Source organism: Erinaceus europaeus, chromosome 13 (assembly GCF_950295315.1).
Source record: "Erinaceus europaeus chromosome 13, mEriEur2.1, whole genome shotgun sequence".
Taxonomy (NCBI): Eukaryota; Metazoa; Chordata; class Mammalia; order Eulipotyphla; family Erinaceidae; genus Erinaceus; species Erinaceus europaeus.
Genome location: NC_080174.1, coordinates 96,132,535 through 96,157,035, shown reverse-complemented (window position 1 = coordinate 96,157,035; position 24,501 = coordinate 96,132,535). Strand labels below are relative to the sequence as shown.

The 24,501-nt window shown below is 45.0% G+C and overlaps 1 protein-coding gene and 1 pseudogene across 3 annotated transcripts in view; one reads left to right on the top strand and one right to left on the bottom strand.

The window, feature by feature from the left end:
* Positions 1 to 4,061, bottom strand: part of LOC132542424 (zinc finger protein 709-like) — a 30,610-nt gene extending 26,549 nt beyond the window's left edge. Inside the window, exons 1-2 of one of the 3 annotated variants that reach the window (XM_060205031.1) lie at positions 4,013 to 4,061; positions 2,760 to 2,889 (exon numbers count right to left, since the gene is read on the bottom strand). In XM_060205031.1, coding sequence (XP_060061014.1) covers positions 2,760 to 2,774 — 15 coding nt within the window. In that variant the 5' untranslated portion in view covers positions 2,775 to 2,889; positions 4,013 to 4,061. Of the gene's footprint in view, positions 1 to 2,759; positions 3,481 to 4,012 lie in introns of those variants that run through there. The other 2 variants (XM_060205033.1, XM_060205030.1) reach the window with 2 other exon arrangements.
* A 3,851-nt stretch (positions 4,062 to 7,912) lies between these two features.
* Positions 7,913 to 24,501, top strand: part of LOC132542401 (heterogeneous nuclear ribonucleoprotein A1-like) — an 88,121-nt pseudogene continuing 71,532 nt past the window's right edge.

Below are 24,501 nucleotides of genomic sequence, written 5' to 3'. Positions count from 1 at the left end.
CTCTTGCCTGATTACTATGGTGAGAACTTCTAATACCAGTCATCTGTATCAGGAACAACAAAATAGACCCTTTGTGGGCCCCCATAGGACCTTGCCCTCAACTTGGATAAACAATGGTAGAGAATGTTCCATCCTACAAAAGGAGGCTGGACAATATACACTATGCTATACCTGAGGAAGATGGGTCCTGATATTAGGCTAGTTTGGAGCCTTCCTACTCATGACCACAGAATATGAGCTCAGATCTACAGGGATGTAGAGGTCACATAGGCTCCTAAGCTGAATACGGGTCCCAGATCACGTCAAATCGATGAGGTTTACAATCAACAATACTTATACACCTTTTCCATACATTGGAGCTACTCTCTGTCCTGATCCAGCTTTATGATCCTTTTTTCCAGCCATGACGGTATCTCCCCCAACTGGGATAACCTGGATCCACCTGCATTATCAGATTTCAGGATCAGGGGAACAAATAACAACTAGTATAGCCACAGACTCTATGAAATATAACCAATGTGTTCTGGAGCACTGATTGCACAGAACCCCAACCCACTAGGGAAAGAGAGAGGCAGGCTGGGAGTATGGATCAACCTGTAAATGCAATGCCCATGTTCAATGGGGAAGCAATTCCAGAAGACAGACCTTCCACCTTGTGCTGGGGAATTATGCAGATGCAGTCATATCTGCCACGCTGTCCCATCAGGCTTTGCCACTTCCCCTGATACTTTTGCAGTGCCTTTTTCAACCAATCCTGTCCCGACAGGTTGTCCCTGGTTGTTGCCCTATAAAGCCCTTCTCCTTCCACCCCTTACTCTCTTGTTGGCCTTTCACTTAGGTGATTAGATGCAAGGGAGGGTGGTCTAGGAGGCGGCCATTTTTTGCTAGCTCCTCGTGGCCCAAAACACTGTGCTCTCACCCAACTCTGAGGTGCCCATGCGAATAAAGATTTGTGTTACCCTTTTGCTCTATATCTCCTCTCTCTCTTCTCCGTGGCGCAGCCCGACAACCTTGTCCTCTCATAATGACCTTGCGTGGGAATTGTGTGGAGTTGTACCCCTTTTATCCTATGGTTTTGTCAGTGTTTCCTTTTTATAAATGAAACAAAAAATTAAATTAAAAAAGGAGAGAAAAATGAAGACACTCAACATTAGGAAGTATGTATTCTTTTTTTAATTTTTTTATTTTTAATATTTATTTTATTTATTTATTCCCTTTTGTTGCCCTTGTTTTATTGTTGTAGTTATTATTGTTGTTGTCGTCGTTGTTGGGTAGGACAGAGAGAAATGGAGAGAGAAGGGGAAGACAGAGAGAAGGAGAGAAAGATAGACACCTGCAGACCTGCTTCACCGCCTGTGAAGCGACTCCCCTGCAGGTGGGGAGCCTGGGTTCGAACCGGGATCCTTATGCCGGTCCTTGTGCTTTGCGCCACCTGCGCTTAACCCGCTGCACTATAGCCCGACTCCCAGGAAGTATGTATTCTATTGAATCTTATTTGTGCATGTTTCCACTATTCCTGGTGGAACAATTTTATTTATTTTCTCTAGATAGAAGATTAGACCAAAAAAAAGGAAAGACGCCAGAGTAACACCCATGAAGGTTCCCTTTTTATGTCTATCTGTGTTGTCAGGGCTTGAAACTAAATATCTGGGTATGGCAAAGTTGCACTTTACAACACCAGTTATGTTTTGGTATTCAAAAATTATTTCACAGGGTCTTTCTGGGGGCATACCAAGTAGAGACCACAAATGATCACCTGAGAGATCCCAGATGGGTTCAAGACCCATATCTCCAAAGAGGGAAGTCTTACAATTATATATGCTTCACTCCCCCGCCCATTTCTTATATCTATTTATATCTGTATATAACATGACATTCAAGAATGGTAACACTGAGCCCCAGTGATAATACTAAATGGAAAGTTAGAGATTTAAGAGTAAGTGGCTGGGGAGATAGCATAGTGTTTATGCAAAATACTTTCATCCTTGAGGCTTTCAACCCCAAAAATCAAGATAAGCCAGAGTTAAGCACTACACTGGTCTCTCTCATTAGAATAATTTAAAAAAAATTAAAATAAGAATCCTGCTTCCCCGGAGCTCTGCCCCACTACAAAAAGAAGCAAATAGGCTGGGAGTATAAATTGACCTGCTAATGCCCATGTTCAGTGGGGAAGCAATTACAGAAGCCAGACCTTCCACCCTTTGGACCCCATAATGACCCTGGGTCCATACGAACAGAGGGATAAAGAATAGGAAATTTATGAGGGGAGGGGATAGGATATGGTATTTTGGTGGTGGGAACTGTATGTACCCCTCTTATCCTATGGTCTGGTCAGCATTTCCATTTTTTTTAAGGATTTTATTTACTTTATTAATAAGAAAGATAGGAGTAGAGTGAGAAAGAGCCAGACACTGAACTCAGGAACCCATGTTTGAGGGTCTAGTTCCTTAACCACTGTGCCACCTTCCGGACCACACCATAATCATTTTAAAAGTAAAAATTACATAATAAAAAATGTGAAAATGAACAGAAGGGTAGGGCAGGTAATGTAAATGTTCTGCCTGATCTCTCAGGTTCCAGGTTCTATTCCCGTCAGGAATAAGCCAGAGATGAGCAGTGCCCTGGCAGAAACAGAGACAGAGATACAGAAGGAAATATGATGGGCAAAACAGAAACAGTAAATTAAACATGTATAACTTAAAATACAAATTAATCAAGAGGAAAAAGAAACAGACTCTGATGTGGGGCAAGTCACTTACCCAAGAAACTGCCATCTCTTCTGCTTCCCTGAATATCTTTCAGGCCAGAAAAGGGAAGATCAATCACAGCAATAGCTTGAGACTCTGTTTAAATCTAGCAGCACAGCCTCTTCACTGGACAGTATGGGCCCTAGATGGAAGATACTGTAGTGAATACAAGGTACAATACCCTAGCTGTGCAATGGAAACAGAAGAGGTTATGGAAATATTTAGTGAGTTATTGTGCCTATTAGGATCATGACAAAGCCCACAAATTCTACTGACATCTCTTTTAACCTTATAATTTTTCTTCAACAAAAGCATTCACAAAAATCTACTAGAACAGGAGTTGGGCGGTTAACACAGCGGGTTAAGCACACGTGGTGCAAAACGCAAAGAATCCTGGTTTGAGCAGTTGGCTCCCCAACTGCTGGGAGTCACTTCACAGGTGGTGAAGCAGGTCTGCAGGTTTCTGTCTCTCTCCCGTCTTACCCTCTTCTCTAATTTCTCTGTCCTATCCAACAACAACAACATCAATAACAACAACAACTACTACAACAACAAGGGCAGCAAAACAGAATGAATAGGGCAGGGTTAGATAACACAATGGTTATGCAAACAGACTCCCATGCCTGAGGCTCCACAGTCCTAGGTTTAAACCCATGCACCACCATAAAACAGCACTGCTAAGTTTAAAAAAAAAATGGGGGGGGGAAATAAATAAGTATTAAAATAATCATAATAGCGACCGACCATCTCCGACGCCGAGGCCTGGCCCAGACCAGCGCATGGCAGCACGTGAGGCCGCCGCAGAGTCGCTGCACAGGATCCTGCGGTGGGACCAGCTCCAGCAGGCCAGTCCCGCCCGGCCGCAGACACGTAGCTGGCGGCCACCTGCAGCCGCACAACCGCGCAGGCGCCGCGCACACTCGGGAACCGCAGCCCCGCGCCTGCGCAAACGCGCCGGTCCGCACGCGGCCAAGGCCAGAGGCCGCCGCGGGTCCCCGCCCCCGGTCGTCCGCCAGAGCCCGGCCGGAGCCTGGCCGGGGCACCCTGCGCCCGCCCCAGTTGCTAACGCCGCGCTCCCGTGGGCCCCGCACCTCCCCGGGCCCCAAAGCGGGGCGAGGGGAAGCAGGACCCAGACCAGCAGGGAGGCGGCGCAGAATGGCCAGAGGCGAGGCTGGCGCACCTTCCCGACACACGCAGAGCCCCAGGTCTTCAGGGCCGGGTCACGCCGAGGACTGGCTCGGCTCCCGCTGCCACCCGAGACTCACAGGGTACTACTGAGCTGATGCCTCCGCGCAACCGACTCTGCAAGGTCCGACGCCCAGCCGCGCGTGTGCAGGACCCCGCTTGGCCTGACGGGAGTTGTAGTCCGCCTCCTCGCCGCCAGCAGCGGGAGAAGAGCCGTGCGAACTACAAGTCCCAGCAGCCCGTGCGGCTGGCCTAAGCTGAGGCTCCCGGAAACAGAGATGTCTCTGCCCTGGAGCCCTTTGCTGCCTCTCTATCCTGGTGGTTCCCGGCGGCTTCTTGAGGTTTTTAAGGAGCTGGAAGCTCTACCTAATGAATGAGCTGCTCTGCCCCATGGTGATTTAATGAGAACAATCTAAGCTGTTTGCTTTTTCATTGATTTGATTTGATTTGTATTTATTTGGGGTCGAGAAAGAGAAATTGAGAGTGGGGGCTGGGTGACGGCGCACCTGGTTGAGCGCACAAGTTACAACACGAAACTTAAATTATCTTCATTTATTTATTGAATAGAGACGGCCAGAAATCAAGGGGGAAGGGGAGACAGGGAAGGAGAGAGGCAGAAAGACACCTGCAGTCCTGCTTCTCCACTTGCAAAGCTTTCTTCCTGCAGGTGAGGCCTGGGTGCTCGAACCTGGGTCCTTGTGCTGTGAAATGTGCTCACCTAGGTGCACCACCACCCAGACACGCTTTTTTTTTTTTTTTTCTCGTACCAGAGTGTGAGAAAATGGAACTCCCCAAATTTGGACTAGTTCATTGAAATAGAGAAGATGTCTTAGAAACAAGGTAAGATGAAGTTACACTAATGCACTAATTGCTTCAGCTCCGCACCTGGTGGATACGAATATTTGCCTTGAAACTGCACACTCTGTGACCCTGGTCTCTCAGCTGTATGTTAACTTGTCCATTTGGCTTCTGCAAACACTGCTGGCTTCCTCCCTGGAAGATAAGAATGCAATGTTCTCCTTGAAATTTTTACAAAATTTAAAGATAAATTAACAAGGACATGCATACCCCCTCAATCATGCAGACCCCCCCCCCTTCACTTTTCCCTTTAAAGGAGGATGAATTTCAAGCTTGGTTGTCTCAGAGCTATGGGACCAGATTTGGTACCAGACTGGCTTCACTCAGCTGAGGTTTGTGTTTGTCTTCTGTCCATTGGTGTCGTCTCTGCACGTATGTGGACTGGCCTTATTTTCACTCTTTCAAACTTAAGAATAAATTCTTTATACTTCAATTATTTACTGTCATCATGTCAGTTTTTGTGGTTTCGACTTAGTTTGCCTAAGTTTGTCTTACTTTGTAATGGCACAGTCAGAAACAAAACGAGCACTGCTCAGCTCTAATGATGCTGGTGCAAAGGATTAAACCTGAGACTTGGAGATTAAGTCACTAGAGTTTTTTTTATTCAGTTTTTTTATTTTTTTATTATTGGGGAATTAATGTTTTACATTCAATAGTAAGTACATTGGTTTGTACATGCATAACATTCCCCAGTTTCCCATTTAACAATACAACCCCCACGAGGTGCTCTGAATCCTTCTTGGACCTGTATTCTCCCCACCCACCCACCCCAGAGTCTTTTACTTTGGTGCAATACACCAATTCCATTTCAGGTTCTACTTGTGTTTTCTTCTTTGATCTTGTTTTTCAACTTCATCCTGAGAGTAAGATCATCCCATATTCATCCTTCTGTTTCTGACTTATTTCACTCAACATGATTTTTTCAAGGTCCATCCAAGATCAGCTGAAAACGGTGAAGTCACTTTTTTTTTTTTTTTTTACAGCTGAGTGGTATTCCATTGTGTATATATACCACAACTTGCTCAGCCACTCATCTGTTGTTGGACGCCTGGGTTGCTTCCAGGTTTTGGCTATTACAAATTGTGCTGCCAAGAACATATGTGTACACAGATCTTTTTGGATGGATGTGTTGTGTTCCTTAGGATATATCCTCAGGAGAGGAATTGCAGGGTCATAGGGTAGGTCCATTTCTAGCCTTCTGAGAGTTCTCCAGACTATTCTCCACAGTGGTTGGACCACTTGACATTCCCACCAGCAGTGTAGGAGGGTTCCTTTGACCCCATACCCTTTCCAGCATTTGCTGCTGTTAACTTTTCTGATGTATGACATTCTCACAGGAGTGAAGTGGTATCTCACTGTTGTCTTTATTTGCATTTCTCTGACAATCAGAGACTTGGAGCATTTTTTCATGTGTTTCTCAGCCTTTTGGATCTCTTCTGTGGTGAATATTCTGTCCAAGTCCTCCCCCCATTTTTGGATGGGGTTATTTGTTGTCTTGTTGTTGAATCTGGCAAGCTCTTTATATATGTTGGTTATTAAACTCTTGTCTGATATATAGCATGTAAAGATCTTCTGCCATTCTGTGAGGGGTCTATTGGTTTGGGTAATGGTTTCTTTTGCTGTGAAGAAGCTTTTTAATTTATTGTAGCCCCAATTTATTGTTGCCTTAGTCTTCTTTGTAATTGGATTCGTTTCATTGAAGATGAATTTAAAACGTATGCAGAAAAGAGTTCTGCCAATATTTTCTTCTAAATATCTGATATTTTGTGGTCTAACATCCAAGTCCTTGATCCACTTGGAATTTACTTTTTTATTTGGTGAAATACAGGGGTTCAGTTTCATTCTTGTGCATGTTTCAACCCATTGTTTCCAACACCATTTGAAGAGACTCTGCTTTCCCCATTTAATAGTCTGAGCCCCTTTGTCAAAGATTAGATGTCCATAGTTGTGGGGGCATCATTAGAGTTTCTTTGCATAAATAACAATCATAGTCTCTTCCCTGCACATTGTATTTATTTATATATTTCTTTGTTCTACTAGAACACTGCTCAACTTTGGCTTCTTGTGGTACATAGGATTGAACCTGGCATTTTGGAGCCTCAGGCATGAGATCTCTTTGCTATCTATCCCCCCCACCCCCACTAATGGCAATCTTGTTAAATGCAGAGCCTGGTGAATGGAAGCAACACACTTGTTAAACAAAAAACTTTAAGCCTGAGACATCACGGTTTGAAGGTCAATCACTGGCACCATTGGAAGTGAAAGCCAATAAGTGCTCCTATGAAAAGAAGAAAAAGAAAGAGACTAAAGTGTCATGAAGGGACCAGTGGAGGAGCAGAAATGTTTTTTTTCCCCCTTTTTTAGTTATTCTTATTAGCTTTACTTATTGGCTAGAGACAGCCGGAAATAGAGAGGGAAAGGGGAAGAGAGAGGGAGAGAGACAGACACCTGCAGCACCGCTTCACCACTGGAAAGTTTTACCCATGCAGGTGGGGACTGGGGGCTTGAACCCGGGTCCTGGTGTGAGAAATGCCTTAATGCCAATCATCTATGCTGACCCTGCCCACCCACCCCTGGGGCAGCTCCACACTTTCTGGGTGGAGTCCACTGGCCCACATATCTAGAGGTGTGTCTATGGCTGCTCACTGTGGAGAGCCGCTGGTCTGTCCCCAGAATCAGCAGAAGCACTTCTCCAGGACTCCCATCTCTAACAGGCTTGAAGAGAGCCTATCAGCTGCTCTGCACTGGAAGCCCCAGGTAAGCAGGGCCCTCTGAGAATAACGTGGGCTTGGGGAGGGAAGAGGTTGTCTAAATTTGGATATCCTGAGATTGCTGATGTCTGCATTCCTGGAGAGAGGAAATCTGGCATCCAAAGGTATGTGCTCCTATAAACACTGAGCTATAGATGTCGGCTACATCACTGCTTTCTGCCCGCAGATGTCAACCCGTGAGCATCCTGAGCTTCTGTCTGTCTGTTGCCACCGTGTAGAAATCTGAGTCTCCCAGGGAGCCAGAACAGCTACGGAAGTTCTTCATCGGAGGCTTGAGCTTTTAAAGGACAGATGAGAGTCTGAGAAGCCATTCTGAGCAGTGGGAAACTCTCACAGACTGTGTGGTTATGAGACTCAAACACCAAGTGCTCCAGGGGTTTCAGTTTTGTCACATATGCCACCGTGGAGGAGGTGGGTGCTGCCATGAATGTGAGGACACACAGGGTAGATGGGAGAATTGTGGAACCAAAGATAGCCATCTCCAGAGAAGATTCTCAATGACCTGGTGCCCACAGAACTGTGAAAAAGATTTTTGTGGATGGTAAAAATAATCACTATCTAAGAGATTATTTTGAACACTGTTGGGTAGTATGCCACCTCCCCCTGGCTTCTGCTTAACCATATGCCTATATAGGGATTTACTGATCCAAAGCTTTGGTCTATTTACATAAATCACTTTTACATAAAGCACTCCAGGGCATTGGTGGTTCAGTGATAGGATTCTCGCCTGTTCCGCCCCCTCCTTGTCACACTCTGATTTTCACCAGTCACTTTTCTCTCCACCCTTTCTATATCACATCCTGTTTCCACCCTACTTGGAGAGTATAAAAACAGCTGCTCTTCTGATTAAAGACACCTGGAAATTGCTTTTCGGCTCTGAGAGTTCCAGAGTGTATCTCCTGTGGAAGTTAGTGCGGCACGAGTTCCTGATCCCTCTCCCACGCAGCAGCCTAGATCGGCTCCAGTTGAGTTCTCTCCAAGCCAGAGAGCACTAGCTCAGGAAGAAGTACCCTCAGGCTATCCCGGCATCTGGCGCCCGGAACAGGGACCCGTAAGCAGCAGATTTACAAGAAGACATCTTAGATAAGTACACACCTTTTGGGTATCTGCAATATTGTGTTAAGGCACTGTGATTTTTTTCTTTTTTTTTCTTATTGTTTTCCTGAGATCTCTCCACCATGGAAAATCTTTTCCAAATTCTGCATTCTTTTTCCAGTATACAATTTTTATATATCTGGGACATTTTTCTCGGGGCTTCACCTTATATCCTGTTGATCATCATAGCAGCTTTTAAGGGATATATAGGGCAACCTCTCAAAAGGCTTAAGGACCTAGAGGCTGAGGTCCAAGAGATAAAGGAAGTAATCATAGAACTTAACCAGCACCTTAAAAACAAGAAGAAGCAAAGGCCTGTCGTGATCTTGACCCACCCTAATTCCTCTGCATCTTGCCCTGAGGCCCCTATTTTGGCATCTTGCCCTGAGGCCCCTATTTTGGCAGACACGTGTCCGAATTCTCCTTTGGACTCCACAGCCACTTCTTCAGGCACCCCCATTTTGGCAGACACGTGTCCGGAACCTCCTGCTGCCTCCACGGCTGCTTCTTCGCCCACCCCTGTTTTGATAGACACATGTCCGAATTCTCCTGTAGCCTCCAAAACCACTTCTTCGGCCACTTGTCCAGAAGCTTCCACTTCGGTGACTCCTCCTACCACTATACACTTATCAGAGCAAGTCCACACATTTCCGGTCAATGTTGCCCCCAATAGACAAAAACCTCAGGCCTGGTATCCATATTCCGCCACAGACCTGAAGGAACTACGCCAGGCTATCAAAGATGACGGTGTTCATGCCCCATGGACCAGGTCCATTTTACAAGGCCTGCTTCAGAACCTTAATACCCCCCAAGATTGGAGAGATGTGACTCGTGCTACGCTCCCAGGCCCCCTCTTCCTGCAATGGGAGGCATTCTTTCGCAACGAATGTTTACAACAATCGCAGAAAAATATTCAAAATCAGCCAGAGGGTAATTTTGATGCATTGTTTGGAACAGGCCAATTAGAAACAGGGATTCAACAGGCGGAAGCCAAGTTTCCACCGGGGTATTTTGACCAAGTACACCTGTGTGCATTAAAAGCATGGGAGCGATTAACACCACCCATGGGAGCAGCCTCAGCCCCCATTCTCTCCCTGCAACAAGAACCTGATGAATCCCTCGCTAAATTCATTGCCAGGGTCCAGTCGAGTTTGGAAAGGAAGATTTATAATCCTGACACTCGTTTTCTCCTCCTGCGATCCATAGTCTGGGATGGAATGCTTCCACATTTTTGACAGGCCTGTATCACTCTTAAAAACGAACACCCAGATACTTGGATTCTAGCTACACAGGATCTCAGATCAAGCTCTTTTCAAGGACCTATGTTATAGGCCTATGCAGCTACCTTACATAAGCAAAAAGGGGCTTGCTTTCAGTGCGGTCGCCAAGGGCATTGGCGTAACCAATGTCCAGAAAATAGACCGCAACCCCGCCTCCAGTCAGGGTGACCCCACCTCCAGTCAGGGCAACCCCGCCTCCAGACGGAATCAGAGACCACGAATGCCTTGTCCCAGATGCCAGAAAGGATTTCACTGGAGGAGAGATTGTTGGTCAAGGTTCCATAGGAATGGCATGCCTCTGCCAAATGTAAACAGGGATTTAAACTAGGTATGGGGCTTCCCTTAGCCCCGCCCCCAAGAGGGAAGGAAGCAGGTCGCCCGCTTGTGCTGTGCTCTTCCACAAACAGAAGCCCAGCTTGGGACCCAATCCGTCGCTATACCCACCACGCCAAGTAACAATAACAGGGTGAGCAGAAGGAGGAACCCGCGGTATGTGGGAACTTCCAGCATAGAAATAACCGGCTGGAGCAAGAGAACAGCTCGAATTCGGAGCCTGAGATTTTATGGACCACCCCTGTTTTAGAAAGGGGTCACCCAACTATGACAGTAAAGATTGGTAATATTCCTTTTAAGTGTTTGATTGACATGGGAGCAGATAAGACAATCTTAAGACAAGCAGAGGTTCCCTAGAGTTGGGAACTCCTCCCAGGACCACGCTTACATGGTGTTGGAGGATTGACTCAGGCATTCCGCACACGAGATTCCCTTCTGTGGGAAGATCCAGAAGGGACTACCGGATGCTTTAAGCCTTTAATAGCTGATATAAGCACCAATTTATTGGGAAGAGACTTGCTGGAATCTTTAGATGTAGTGATATCCTCAGACACCTCTGCAGGACACCACACTCACTCCTGTGAGACTGCTAGACCCAACCAGCACCCCCAATACTAACTGCCACTGTTCGTAACAGAACTCCCTGCTGAGATTGGCTTTCTAATGAGCCTGTCTGGGTGGAACAGTGGCCTTTGCCTAGGGAGAAGCTAGAAATTTTAAAAGAACTCGTCCAAGAGCAGTTATCTTTGGGACACATTCGTCATTCTCGGAGCCCATGGAATACTCCAGTCTTTGTGATTAAAAAGCGCTCAGGAAAATGGCGCCTCCTCCAAGATCTTCGTGCAGTTAATAAAACCATGCAGGTTTGGGGCTCCCCCCAAAGGGGTTTGCCTCTTGCTTCCGCAATTCCCACAGGAATTCCAATCATAGCTATTGATATACAGGATTGTTTTTCCTCTATTCCCTTACACCCACAAGATTGTAAACGTTTTGCTTTCTCTGTTCCTTCTATTAATAATGCCAACCCTGCCGATAGATTTGAATGGGTGGTACTGCGCCAGGGCATGGCTAATAGTCCTACTATTTGTCAAGAGGTTGTTAAATCTGCCCTTTTTCCATATACTCATAAGGGCCTTAAGGTTTTTCATTATATGGATGACGTGTTAATATGGGGAGAATTAGATACAGATCTCTCCACCCTACGTGATTTTCTAATCCCTGCCTTAAAGAGAAGTGGACTTAATGTAGCTCCTGAGAAGATACAGCTAATCCCTCCAATATCTTTCTTAGGCTCAGAGATTTCCCTAACGCAGATTCATCCTTTAAAACCTTGTGTTACTTTTCCTTCTAATCTCACTCTTGCTTCTTTACAAAGTTTTCTTGGAAATTTGAATTGGCTTAGGCAGTATCTTTATCTGCCTACGAACTGCCTGCAACCACTGTTCGATCTGTTAAAAGGAAACAAACAGCCCTCCTCAAAGCGTATGTTAACCCCCGAAGCATCCTTGGCTCTGGAAAAAGTTAACCAGGCTCTCCAGGACATGCACCTCGTTCGGTTCTCCCCCTCCTCTCCAGTAAATCTTCTAATCTTTAACTCCACCCCCACGGTAGTGGGGGCATTGTGGCAGAAACATGGCGTTCTCGAATGGCTTCATACGCCAGTAGGTGGAGCTCCAAGACTCCTTACCAAGATTGATGCCTTAGCATTTATGGTTCGCCAAGGAAGAAACAGATCGGTTCACGTCTTAGGAAGGGAACCAGATTCAATCATTCTTCCCTTTTCTCTCACTGATACAGAATGGCTCATACGCCACCATTCTCGTTTTGCCATAAGTTTAATGGGTTTTCCAGGACAATTAGATAATCATTTTCCCTCTAATAATTTGATAGCTTCTTTACCTCTGTTGCCTCTACTAGTACCTAAACTTTTCTCTCGAGATCCCATCCCCTCTGCTCCTACAGTGTTCACTAATGGTGGAAAAAAGGGAGCTGCTGCCCTTATATATTATCCAGACCAGCAATACCCCAAACCTCTCTTTACTGAACTTCCTGATAATTCCCCTCAGTACAAAGAACTTTATGCTGTTTTCCTTGCATTAAAAGGTGTACCAGAATCCTTCAACCTTTTTTCTGACAGTGTGTATACTGTTAACTTACTTCCATGGCTTGCTCGATCTTATGTAAGAATTGATGACAACCCACTTTCTCCTCTTTTAATTCAAATTGCCTCTATGCTCTGTTCTCGAACGCATCCACTGTATGTTCAGCACCTACGTTCCCACAGCCCTCTTCCTGGTCCCCTGTCCGAAGGGAATGCTGCAGCTGACCGCGTTGCCTCCACAGGAATTCTCCTAGCCTCTGTCTCTAATCCTGTTGACTTTCATTCCCTAACCCATGTTAATCTTAAAGGTCTTCGAGCTCGATTTCCTGATATTCCTCTGCCACAGTTAAAACGTATTCTTGCTACATGTTCCTCCTGTGCAGGTCTAATCAAAACACCTGCTATTCAGACTCTGGGGGTTAATCCTCGAGGTTTAAAAGCCAACGCTCTTTGGCAAATTGATGTTACCCACATACCTAACTTTGGCAAACAAAAATATGTGTTCGTCTCAATTGATACCTTCTCTAAGTTTATGTGGGCTACAGCTCAGACTGGAGAAAACTCAAAAAAGCTTATAAGCCATATGCTCTCCTGTTTTGTTGTAATGGGCTTACCTCTTCAACTTAAAACGGATAATGGACCCGCTTTTACCAGCAAACAATTTAAAGATTTTTGTTCCCTCTGGAACATTACTCATACTACAGGCATTCCGTATAATCCACAGGGACAAGGCATTGTTGAGAGGGCCCATCAAACTCTTAAGGCTCAATTAAATAAAGAAAAAGGGGAAATGTACCCCCCTAATATCCAGCTGGCAAAAGCCTTAACTACATTAAATCTCTTTAATATTTACAAAAACTCAGACCAACCTCCTATAATTCTTCATTGGCAAACACCACCTACCCTCCCAGCTATTAAAGTCAAATGGAAAGACCCACTTGATAAAATTTGGAAAGGACCTGACCCCCTGTTGACTATGGGGAGGGGTTTCGCATGTATTTTTCCACAAAATTACTCCAAGCCTGTTTGGGTTCCTGCCCGCCATGTTCGGCAATACCCACATGATGGCGCTGATATCCCTGAAGAACAAGAAACACTGCAAGAAGACTGGCTGCAAGAGGACTGGCTATAGGATGCACCCCAGGATCCATAATACATGGCAGAATCAAAAAAAAAATCTGATTCACAGAACTCTTCTCCCCCCCCCCCGAATGAATGTCTTATGCTATGACTGGCCAGTTGTGTTTTGTGAGTGAGTGAGTGAGTGAAAAAAAAAATTGAGTGAGTTGAGTGACCAAAATTTTTGTATGACCCATTGTGCTCAGAGTACTCTGAAAGTTTACTGACTTTATATAAAATGGCTGGACGCAGCCATGGTTTCTGGAGACGTCCAGAAACAGTCCAAAAATTGTTCATTCCCCCTTTTGTTTTCTTTTTTAAGTCTTGATATCAATATGAAATGTTTAGTCTTAAACTGTGTGAGTAAAGATGGTTCAACTATGACAGTAGATCTAAATTCACATTTGAAATGATATATCTTATTTACAAGTTTTTCTCCTGTGTGTTATAAACTATATGTTTAATATGCGTGTTTCAAGTTTGGTAAACATTAACTTAACAGTTAAATTGTAACTTCGAAGCTACATTTTTACGAGAAGAGGTAAAATCAATTCATTTAAGTAACTGAGTGTTTAAGGTAAAACTCTAAATATTCAATGTGACAATTCATCATCTCCTAAGTTAAAATACAAATTCTCTATACAGGACATTTTTGGAGGGCCCCCAAAAATGTCCTGTAAGCTATCTTGTGGAAATTAATCCACAACAAATTTGGCATCAATCTGATATTGTAAATGTACCAAAAAAAAAATTGTCACTAAAATGTGTTAACTCTAGTAACCTGAGTTTGCTTAAAAACCCAATGTAAAAATAGTTAAGAATCAATATATGTGAATTAAATTCGGTATGAAAACTTTGCTATATAAAGACTGCTACATGAGGTCACATAAGATGACCTTTACACGAAATTATAAAGATACCTAAACCAATTATAATCATTGAGTTATCAATTGTAGTAAACTTCTAATTTGTTACAAAGTTTTTTCATATGTAATTGACTACAGCTATGACAAGCCTTCGCATAAAGAAGCATCTGCTCATATAGAATCCCCAGAAATCCATCTTGGACCCCTGACCTCTGACATCACCCACAATTACAGCCATCCCCCGAAACCCATGATGTGAGCTGACACAATCTGGAGAACCTGATTCACAGACTCCAAAGGACAAGACTTTCCTACTGCCTCTCAACCATCAGTGTCTGCTCTTCCTGCTTCTGTTTCGCCCACCATGTTTTGGTGGTTCCAGGTCACTCTCTACAGAGTAGAAAAGTTCCAGTGGCCGTCCTCCTCCATCAAGATAGACGTGTGGCATTTATTTCCTGGCCTTTGACATTGGACTGATGCTTCTATAGAACTTGCTGGACACTCCTTTTATACTGCTGGACTTCTTGAAGAATGACTGTAGCGGTTCATAGAACTTTCTGCCAGCTGACTTGGGATTTTGCAATGACAGATCACCCCTCTAGCCCCTCGGCTTAGGCCCCCACTCCTCCACCCATCAGGCTCACTCTGTCTCTTGCTACTCTTACTTATCCCTTCCTGTCTTGTGCTAGTTCTTTTTGAAGACACTTACACACTATCATTCTGCTTTCTTCCCAACAGGTTTCTGTTCACCCCTACACTGCTATTCCGCTGACAGAGATGAAGCCTTTTACAGACATTGACCCAGTTATATATGGCCATTAAGTAAGAGGAAGATGTTGGGGAATTGTGAGGATATGGTTGAGCTTGGAAGGGCTTGAGCCTGAGGGGTGTGTCAATCCTGTTAGTCTCTCTCTCCACGGAGAGGTTGAGCAAGGAGGGACAGTAGAACCCCCAAAAAGGTGTGCCTCTTATCAGTCTCCCTGCCTCACAAAGTGCCCCGCACTCCTGATACTATGGCAAATAGTTAAAAAGAAAGGGGGAGATGTTGGGTAGTATGCCACCTCCCCCTGGCTTCTGCTTAACCATATGCCTATATAGGGATTTACTGATCCAAAGCTTTGGTCTATTTACATAAATCACTTTTACATAAAGCACTCCAGGGCATTGGTGGTTCAGTGATAGGATTCTCGCCTGTTCCGCCCCCTCCTTGTCACACTCTGATTTTCACCAGTCACTTTTCTCTCCACCCTCTCTATATCACATCCTGTTTCCACCCTACTTGGAGAGTATAAAAACAGCTGCTCTTCTGATTAAAGACACCTGAAAATTGCTTTTCGGCTCCGAGAGTTCCAGAGTGTATCTCCTGCGGAAGTTAGTGCGGCACGAGTTCCTGATCCCTCTCCCACGCAGCAGCCTAGATCGGCTCCAGTTGAGTTCTCTCCAAGCCAGAGAGCACTAGCTCGGGAAGAAGTACCCTCAGGCTATCCCGGCAGAACACTATGGGAAAATTGAAGTTATTGAAATCATGACTGACCGGCATAGTGGCAATGGGGGGCTTTTGCTTCTGTAAACTTTATTGATCATGTCATTCAGAAATACTATATTGTGAGTGGTCACATCTGTGAAGCAAGGAAAGCCTTATCACAGCAAGACATGGCTAGAGCCTCATTCAGACAATGAGGACAAAGTGGTTCTGGAAACTGCTGGTGGCCATGTAGGTAGCTTTGGTGGCAATGACAACTTTGGTGGAAGAGGAGACTTTAGTGGTTGAGGTGGCTTTGGTGGCAGCAGAGATGGTGGCCGAGTGTCAGTCCCTGTTCAGGGCGCCATTATGTCAGTCCCTGTTCAGGGTGCCATTATGTCGGGCTGAGCTTCGTTGACGGGAGACAGACAACCCAGGACTCATGGCTGGGCTGTACGCAAAATCTCTTTATTCATGCTGGACGCAGCACAATCTAAGCGAGCTAGCTAACCTAACACTACAACTAACAACTAACTACTAAAACGAACAATGCTGTCCTTATATACTTTCCAAATAGGGTGTGAACAGGATGTGACATAGAGAGGGTGGAGAGAAAAGTGACTGGTGAAAATCAAGGTGTGACAAGGAGAGGGGGTGGAGCAGGCAAGAATTCTATCACTGAACCACCAATGCACTGGAGGGAGGGTGGTGTTTTAGTAAATGTAAAAGTGACTTATGTAAATAGACTGCAGCTTTGAGTGGGATAAAACCAATCCCTATACAGGCATACCGGTGCTTGGTTAAGCAGAAGGCAGGGGGAGCTGCCATACTACCCAACAGCCAAGTGGTGGCAGTGGGGATGTCTACAATGGATTTGGCAAAGATGGAAGCAATTTTGAAGGTGGCAGAAGCTACAATGATTTTGGCAATTACAATAACCAGTCCTCAAATTTTGGCCCTATGAAAGGAGGAAACTTTGGAGCCCAAAGCTCTGGCCCATATGATGGTGGTGGCCAATATTTTGCCAAATCACAAAACCAAGGTGTACATGGTGGCTTCAAGAGCAGCAGTAGCTATGGCAGCAGCAGAAAGTTTTAATCTCCAGGAAACAAATCTTAGCATGAGAGCAGAACCAGAGAAGTGACAGTGAAGCGACAGGTCACAACAGACTTGTGAACTCAGTCAAGCACAGTGTGGCAGGGCCTAGCTGCTACAAAGATGACTTGTGTTAGACAACACTCTTGTGTATGGGGAAAAAACTTTGGAGGACTGTATTTGTGACTAATTGTGTAACAGGTTGTTTTAGTTTCTGTTTTGTGGGAAGTGTAAAGCATTCCAACAAAGGGTTTTAATGTAGATTTTTTTCCACCCATGCTGTTGATTGCTAAACATAAAAGTCTGATCATGACGCTGAATAAATATGTCTTTAAAGAAACAAAACACTGTGCTACTAAATATAAATAAATATGAACACTGGACACAGAGCTGGCTCACACAAGAGAGCATTTGCTGTACTGTATATGAGATTTCAGGTCTGAGCACCCCACGGGAGCACCACAGGCAGGGAAAGTTCCACTTGGGGTGGAGCAGTGTGGTGGAATCCCTCCTCTCTCAATCTCACAGAAACATAAAACCATGAGAAAGTTAACACATGTGTCCTGGGATCAGGCAAGCCCCAATTTTCTGGAGAGATGCTCTCCCTGAAACTTTTAACATTTTTATTTATAACAAAGAAACAAAGGAAAAACAACTCCACACATTTTCACCCCCAGAACTCTGTATCCCATCCCCTCCCTTGATAACTTTTCGAGTCTTTATCCTTCTGGTTGTATGGACCCAGGGACCGGGAACACATGCAGCCAAAGGTTGGAAACTAATCCTATGGACTCATGGCCCCTGCCATCATGACTAACCAACCTTTGGAGGGTGGCAGGAGCTGCCCAAGGTTCCCAGCATCCCTCCCAGGTCAGGGGCCTAGGCTAACATAGCTGTGTGGAAGAGACTTTGAGAAGGTCTTGGCTAAGCCAGCCTGGACAGCTTCTAGGCACAGCCCGCTCCTTCAGACATGCCAGGAACTGCTAGATGGAGCTCAGCCCTGGGGCCTGGATGAGAAGATGCCGCTAATCCTTGGGGAGCTGCCTATCCTGCATTGCAGCAGAGAAAGACAGTCTGTGAAATGCATCAGCAGAAGAGAACCTTGTCCAGTTACTGAAGTGTGTGAGGAACACCAATCCCACCACCTGTGACTTTTTTTCACACATGGAGGATTAGAAGAGAGGGTTCAGGGAAGGGGGCAGCAGAATACACAAGACCACTGAGCTCATGGGCAGAATGTAAACAGAACCACAGGATAGTCTGTGCAGACTAATGGACCCCTTATACAAAGACAGAAAACTTTCTCTGCCCAAGAGTTAACAGAAAATTCTGTTAAAGAGCACTGCTCCTGTGTCAGACAACACCTATCCAGAAATAGCGGAGTTCTTTCCTTTTAATCCTCTAGATTTTGAGAGCTTTTCACCTGCTTGAAGTACATCAGATTGCATATTTGCCCTTGAGTGGTGTGCCCCTCATGATTCATGAAGGGGACAAGGAACTTGACAAGCTCCTGAACCTGGATCCCCCTTTCCCTGTGAAGATGCCCACCCCATCTGATATGTTCCAGTCTCCTTCAATAATTCTGTCAGCCCTGGATGACAAAATGCCTATTTGGTGTGACTGACCTATTTAAACTTGACACTTTGTGGTTTGTGTGTGTCTAACTTATTAATAAAATAGTTCTTTAACAAAAAGAAAAAAAGAGAGAGGCTGGGAGTATGGTTCGACCTGTCAATGCCCATGTTCAGCAGGGAAGCAATTCCAGAAGCCACATCTTCCACCTTCTGCACCCCATAATGGCTATAGGTCCATACTCCCAGAGGGATAAAGAATAGGAAAGCTGTCAGGAGAGGGGATGAGACACGGAGTTCTGGTGGTGGGAACTGTGTGGAGTTATCTTATACTATGGTTTTTGTGTTTCCTTTTTAAAAACGTATTTATTCATTTTTGTTGCCTTTGTTTTATGGTTGTTGCGTAGGACAGGAGAGAAACGGAGAGGAGGGGAAGCCAGAAAAGGGTAGAGAATGATAGACACCTGCAGACCACCTAAACTACCTGTGAAGTGATGTCCCTGTAGGTGGGGAGCCATGGGCTCCCACCCAGATCCTTGTGCTGGTCCTTGCATTTGCACTGCACCACCTATGCTTAACCAGCTGCACTACCGCCCGACTCCCTAGTGTTTTTTATATAAATAATTTAAATTCAAGGCACAGGAGGTGGGGTAGTAGGTAGTAGGTAGGTTTTGGATAAAACCACTTCCAGGAGCACTCAGTAGCTTCTTCAACAGCTGGTGTTTCTGTCTCTTCTAAAGCATGACAATCTCACATTGGTTTTACCTTCCCTTATAAACTGTGATTTTGAGAATATTTTCAGATGTCTACTGTCCCTGTGGATCTACTGAGAATATTCTGGCCATATAGTCCATCTATTTTTGAAGAGATGGCTTATCTTTTTTTCAAAAAATATTTTGTTGATTTTATTTTTGAGAGATGCAGAGATAAACACCATAGCAATGCCAGGCTCTGGCTTATGGTGGTTTGGGGGGTTGAATCTGGGACTTTAGAGTCTCAGGCATGACAGTCTCTGCATAACCATTGTGCTATCTACCCCAGCCCAATTGATTGTTTAATTATTTAAATTTATTTATTTTCCCTTTTGTTGCCCTTGTCTTTTTATTGTTGTAGTTATTACTGTTGTTATATTGATGTCGTCAATGTTGGATAGGACAGAGAGATATGGAGAAAGGAGAGAAGTCAGAGAGGAGAGAAAGACAGACAACTGCAGACCTGTTTCACTGCCTGTGAAGTGACTCCCCTGCAGGTGGGGAGCCGAGGGCTTGAACTGGGATCCTTACTCCAGTCCTTGTGCTGTTTAATTTTTTTCATTGATGGAAATTCTTTATGTATTTTTCTTATCAATACTCTCTGATGTAGGGAAAAACTTTTTCTCACAGTCTGTGGGAATTATCTGTTACGGTAGACCTCCTTTGCTTTATAAGCTTTTCAATCTGATGTAACTGCATTCATTTATTTTTGCCTTTGGTTTCCGTGCAATTCAGTTTGTAGTGACATCTGTTGTTGGGCACCTGGGTTACTTCCAGGTTTTCACTATCACGAATTGTGGTGCTATGAACATAGGTGTACACATATATTTTTGGTTGGGTATTATGGTGTCCTTGGGGTATATCACTAGGAGAGAAATTACTGGGTCATACAGAAGGTCCTTGCGAGAGTTCTCCAGACAGATCTCCACAGAGATTGGACCAATTTACATTCTCACCAGCAGTGCAGAAGGGTTCTATTGTCCCCAACACCTCTCCAGCATTAGTTGCTGCTGTCCTTTTTGATGTTTGCCATTCTCACAGGTGTGAGGTGCTATCTCAAAGTTGTCTTTATTTGCATTTCTATGACAATCAGTGACCTGGAGCAATTTTTCATGTGTTTGTTAGCCTTTTGGATTTCTTTTGTTGTGAATATTCTGTTCATATCCTCAGCCCATTTTTTATGGGGACATTTGGTTTTTTGTTGCTAAGTTTGCTGAGCTCTTTGTATATGTGGTTATTCATTTCTTGTCTGATGTATGGCATGTGAAGATCTTCTTTCATTCTCTAAGGCATCCCTTTGTGTGATAGTTTCTTTGGCTGTGCAGTTTTTCAATTTGATTTAGTCACATTGATTTGTTATTATCATTTTCTATTTCTTTTTTAAAAAATATTTATTTACTTATTTATATATTGTATAGAGACAGCCAGAAATTGAGAGGAAAGGGGGGTAGAGAGGAAGAGAGAGAGGCACCTGCAGCTCTGTTTCATCACTTGTGAAGCTTTCCTCCTGCAGGTGGGGACACCGGGGACTCAAACCTGAGTCCTTGCACACTGTAACATGTGCACTCAACCAGGTGTGCCACCACCCAGCCCCTATCACTTTCTATTTATTTGAATACTGATTCAGTTCAGTGTACAGGTCTTTCATGTATTTGGTCAGGTTTATTCCTAGGTATTTTATTAATATTGCTGCAACAGTGAATGGCAGTGAATTCTGGATATCCTCTTCTTTGGATTTAGTGTTTGCATATAAAGAAATCACTGATTTTTATACATTGACTTTGTAACTTGACACATTGCTATATTGCAATAACTTCTTTCTCCTGAATTCTTTAGATTTATTTTTTAAAGAATTCATGTATTCATGAGAAAGATAGGAGTAGAGAAAGAACCAGCCATCACTCTGGTACATGTGTTGCCAGGGTTCGAACTCAGGACCTCATGCTTGAAAGTCTAGTCCCTTAGCCACTGTGTCACCTCCCAGACCATTTAAAAAATTTTTTACTGTCTTTTTTTATTGGATAGAGACAGCCATAAATTGAGAGGGAAGGGTTGATAGAGAGGGAGAGAGACAGAGAGACACCTGCAGCTCTGCTTTGCTGCTTGTGAAGCTCTCCTATCACAGCTGGGGACTAGGGCTCGAACCTAGATCCTTGCACATTGTAACATGTTTGCTCAACCAGGTGAACCACCACCAGGCTCCTTTTTATGTTTTTCTACATATACTATCATATCAACTGCAAATAGTTAGAGCTTGACTTCTTCCCTTCCAATCTGTATTCCTTTGATTCCTTTCTCTTGCCTGATTGCTATGGTGGGAACTTCCAGTACCAGTCATCTGCTGGGAAATTGTGCAGATGCAGTCACATCTGCCATGTTGTCCCCTCAGGCTATTGCTACTTCCCGCGAGAGTTGGGACATTCTTGGAGCCCCTGTTCCACCATGTTGTGCCCTCAGGGCACTGTCTATTCCCTGCAATAGTTGCAGTATTATGGTTACTCCTCCCCCTTCCCATTCTCGAGAGAGCTACTCCTATAAAAGCCCTTCTTCCACACCTCACTCTCTTGCCGGCTCTTCACTTCGGTGTTTAGATGCAGGAAAGGTTACTTCGTGAGGCGGCCATGTTTGCTACCTCCATGTGGCCCAACCTGCTTCTCTCTCACCCAACGCTGAGGTTCCAGCTCAAATAAAGATTTGTGTTCCCTCTTTGCTCCAGATCTCCTCTCTCTCTTCTCTGCGGTGCAGCATGACAAGTCAACTCTATCAGGAACAACAAAATAGACCCCTTTGTGGGCCCCCATAGGTCAGGAACAACAAAATAGACCCCTTTGTGGGCCCCCATAGGACCTTGCCCTCAACTTGAATCATCAATGGTAGAGAATGTTTCACCCTCTGAAGGGAGGCTGGACAACATACTCTATCTACCACCTGAGGAAGATGGGTTCTGATATTAGGCTAGCTTGGAACCTTCCTACTCATGACCACAGAATGTGAGCTCAGATCTATAGGCATGCAGAGGTCACATAGGCTCCTAAACTGAATACAAGCCCTAAATCACGTCAAATTGATGGGGTTATGGGAGTTCTGGTTTCTAGAATTGCTTCCCTGGTGAACATGGGTGTTTACATGTCGGTCTGTTCCTCAGCCTGTCTCTCTTTTTCCCTTCTTCTAGCATTTGCCCTTCTTCCGTAACCAGTCAACAGCGTCAGGTTGAGCCTGATGTAAAGTTTCAAGACCTCCTTTGAATCTGGAGAGGTGGCAGTCATTGACTATGTGGGTCATAGTCTGTCTGGAGCTGCAGGGGCAGTTCGGGTCACCTCTGGCCCCCCAGTGATGGAACATAGTGGCGCACCGGCCATGGCCTGTTTGATAGCCATTGAGGAGGGCCCAATCATAACGTGCTAGGTCAAAGCCGGGTTGACGCTTACAGGGGTCTGTGATGAGGTGTTTGTTCTTTACCTCAGCTGACTGCCAACTCTGTTTCCAAGAGTCTGGAACAGAGAAGTTCAGTGTAGGCATAGGGGACCAGATTAGGTGACGAGACGTCAAGCGTTGGACAGGGTGGGCGAAGATATCCGCTTATATTGGCAGGTCCGGTCGAATGTAGACGTGGGAAATGAACTTAGATGATGCCGCATCCCAACGAATATCTGGCAGGGTGATGTTGCTAAGAACTGGCAGCCATGGAACCGGGGTGGAACGGATGGTTCCAGAAATTATCCTCATGGAGGAATATAATTTGGAATCGACCAAGTGGACATAGGGGCTACGGAACCATACTGGGGCACAGTATTCTGCAGTGGAATAGCATAATGCCAGAGATGATGATCGTAGTGTGGAAGCGCTCATGCCCCATGAAGAGCTGGCCAATCTTGCAATGATGTTATTCCTCGCGCCCACCTTTGCTGCAGTTTTTATGAGATGTTTGTGAAATGACAGGGTGCGATCGAGAGTAACGCCAAGATAGACTGGCTGGGCTTCATGCCGGATTCTCGTATTGCCAAGCTGCACATTAAGCTCATGCGAGGCCGAGGCATGGTGTAGATGGAAAACAGATGATACCGTTTTTGCAGTGCTAGGGATTAGTCACCATTTTTTACAGTAATCAGATATCAGAGACATGTCTTTTGTGAGTGTTTCCTCGAGGATGTCGAACTTGGATGCCTGAGTTGCACAGCAGATGTCATCGGCGTAGATGAACTTCCTTGAAGTTCCTTGATGCTGAATGCGGGCAACTACTAAAGCAGTATGATGAGTTGGGTGACCCAGATGTGGCTGATCATCTCATTGCCTCCCTGGATGCAGCACGCCAAGCCCGCTGGCAACAACTCACGGAAAGTCTGAATTTCACCCACTCAAGTAGGAAGGCCTGGAAGCTTCTTCACAGACTGGGTGCCGGTAGCCAACCCCCTCCCGTCTCCCATCCTCTCGTATCTCCAAACTCAGTAGCCAGTCACCTAACTCAAGTTGGCTGTGCTAAGATCGACCCAGTCTGGAAAAGAGAAATTTCCCACGAGTGGTCATCCCACTTCTGGTTATCTTGTCCATCTCCAAAACTCTCTCCCTTTACACTGTCTGAACTGGAAGACGCTTTGAAGAGGGTTAAACCGGGAACAGCTGCTGGCTATGATAACATCACCCCAGAACTCATTCTTAACCTGGGTCCCGCGGCAAAGAAGTGGCTCGCTTCATTCCTGTCCCACATCTTGGAATCTGAGTCTATGCCCAAAGTTTGGCGTCGTGCAAAGGTAATAGCGGTTTTGAAACCAAAGAAAGACCCAACACTGGCCACCAGCTATAGACCAATTTCTCTCCTTTCCGTGTGTTACAAACTCCTTGAGAGGCTGCTTCTGTCACGTATTTCTCATCTTACAGAGAAATTCCTATCACCCGCCCAAGCTGGCTTCCGCCCAGGAAGATCTACCTGCGAACAAGCCCTGACCCTCTCAACTTACATTGAAAATGGATTCCAGAAGAATTTAAAGACGGGTGCTGTCTTTGTTGATCTCACAGCAGCCTATGACATGGTATGGCACCGTGGCCTCCTAGTCAAGATCTCAAGATGCCTGCCTCCATGGGTGGCCAACACTATATCATTTCTCCAAAACAGAAGATTCCGGGTGCATCTGGGTGACAAGTCTAGCAGATGGAGACTTGTCTCAAGTGGCCTCCCCCAGGGCTCTGTTCTGGCTCCTACGCTATTTTATATTTACATCAATGACCTCTCTTTCCCTAATGGGGCAGGGATCTGGGGAAGCAGGTTTTC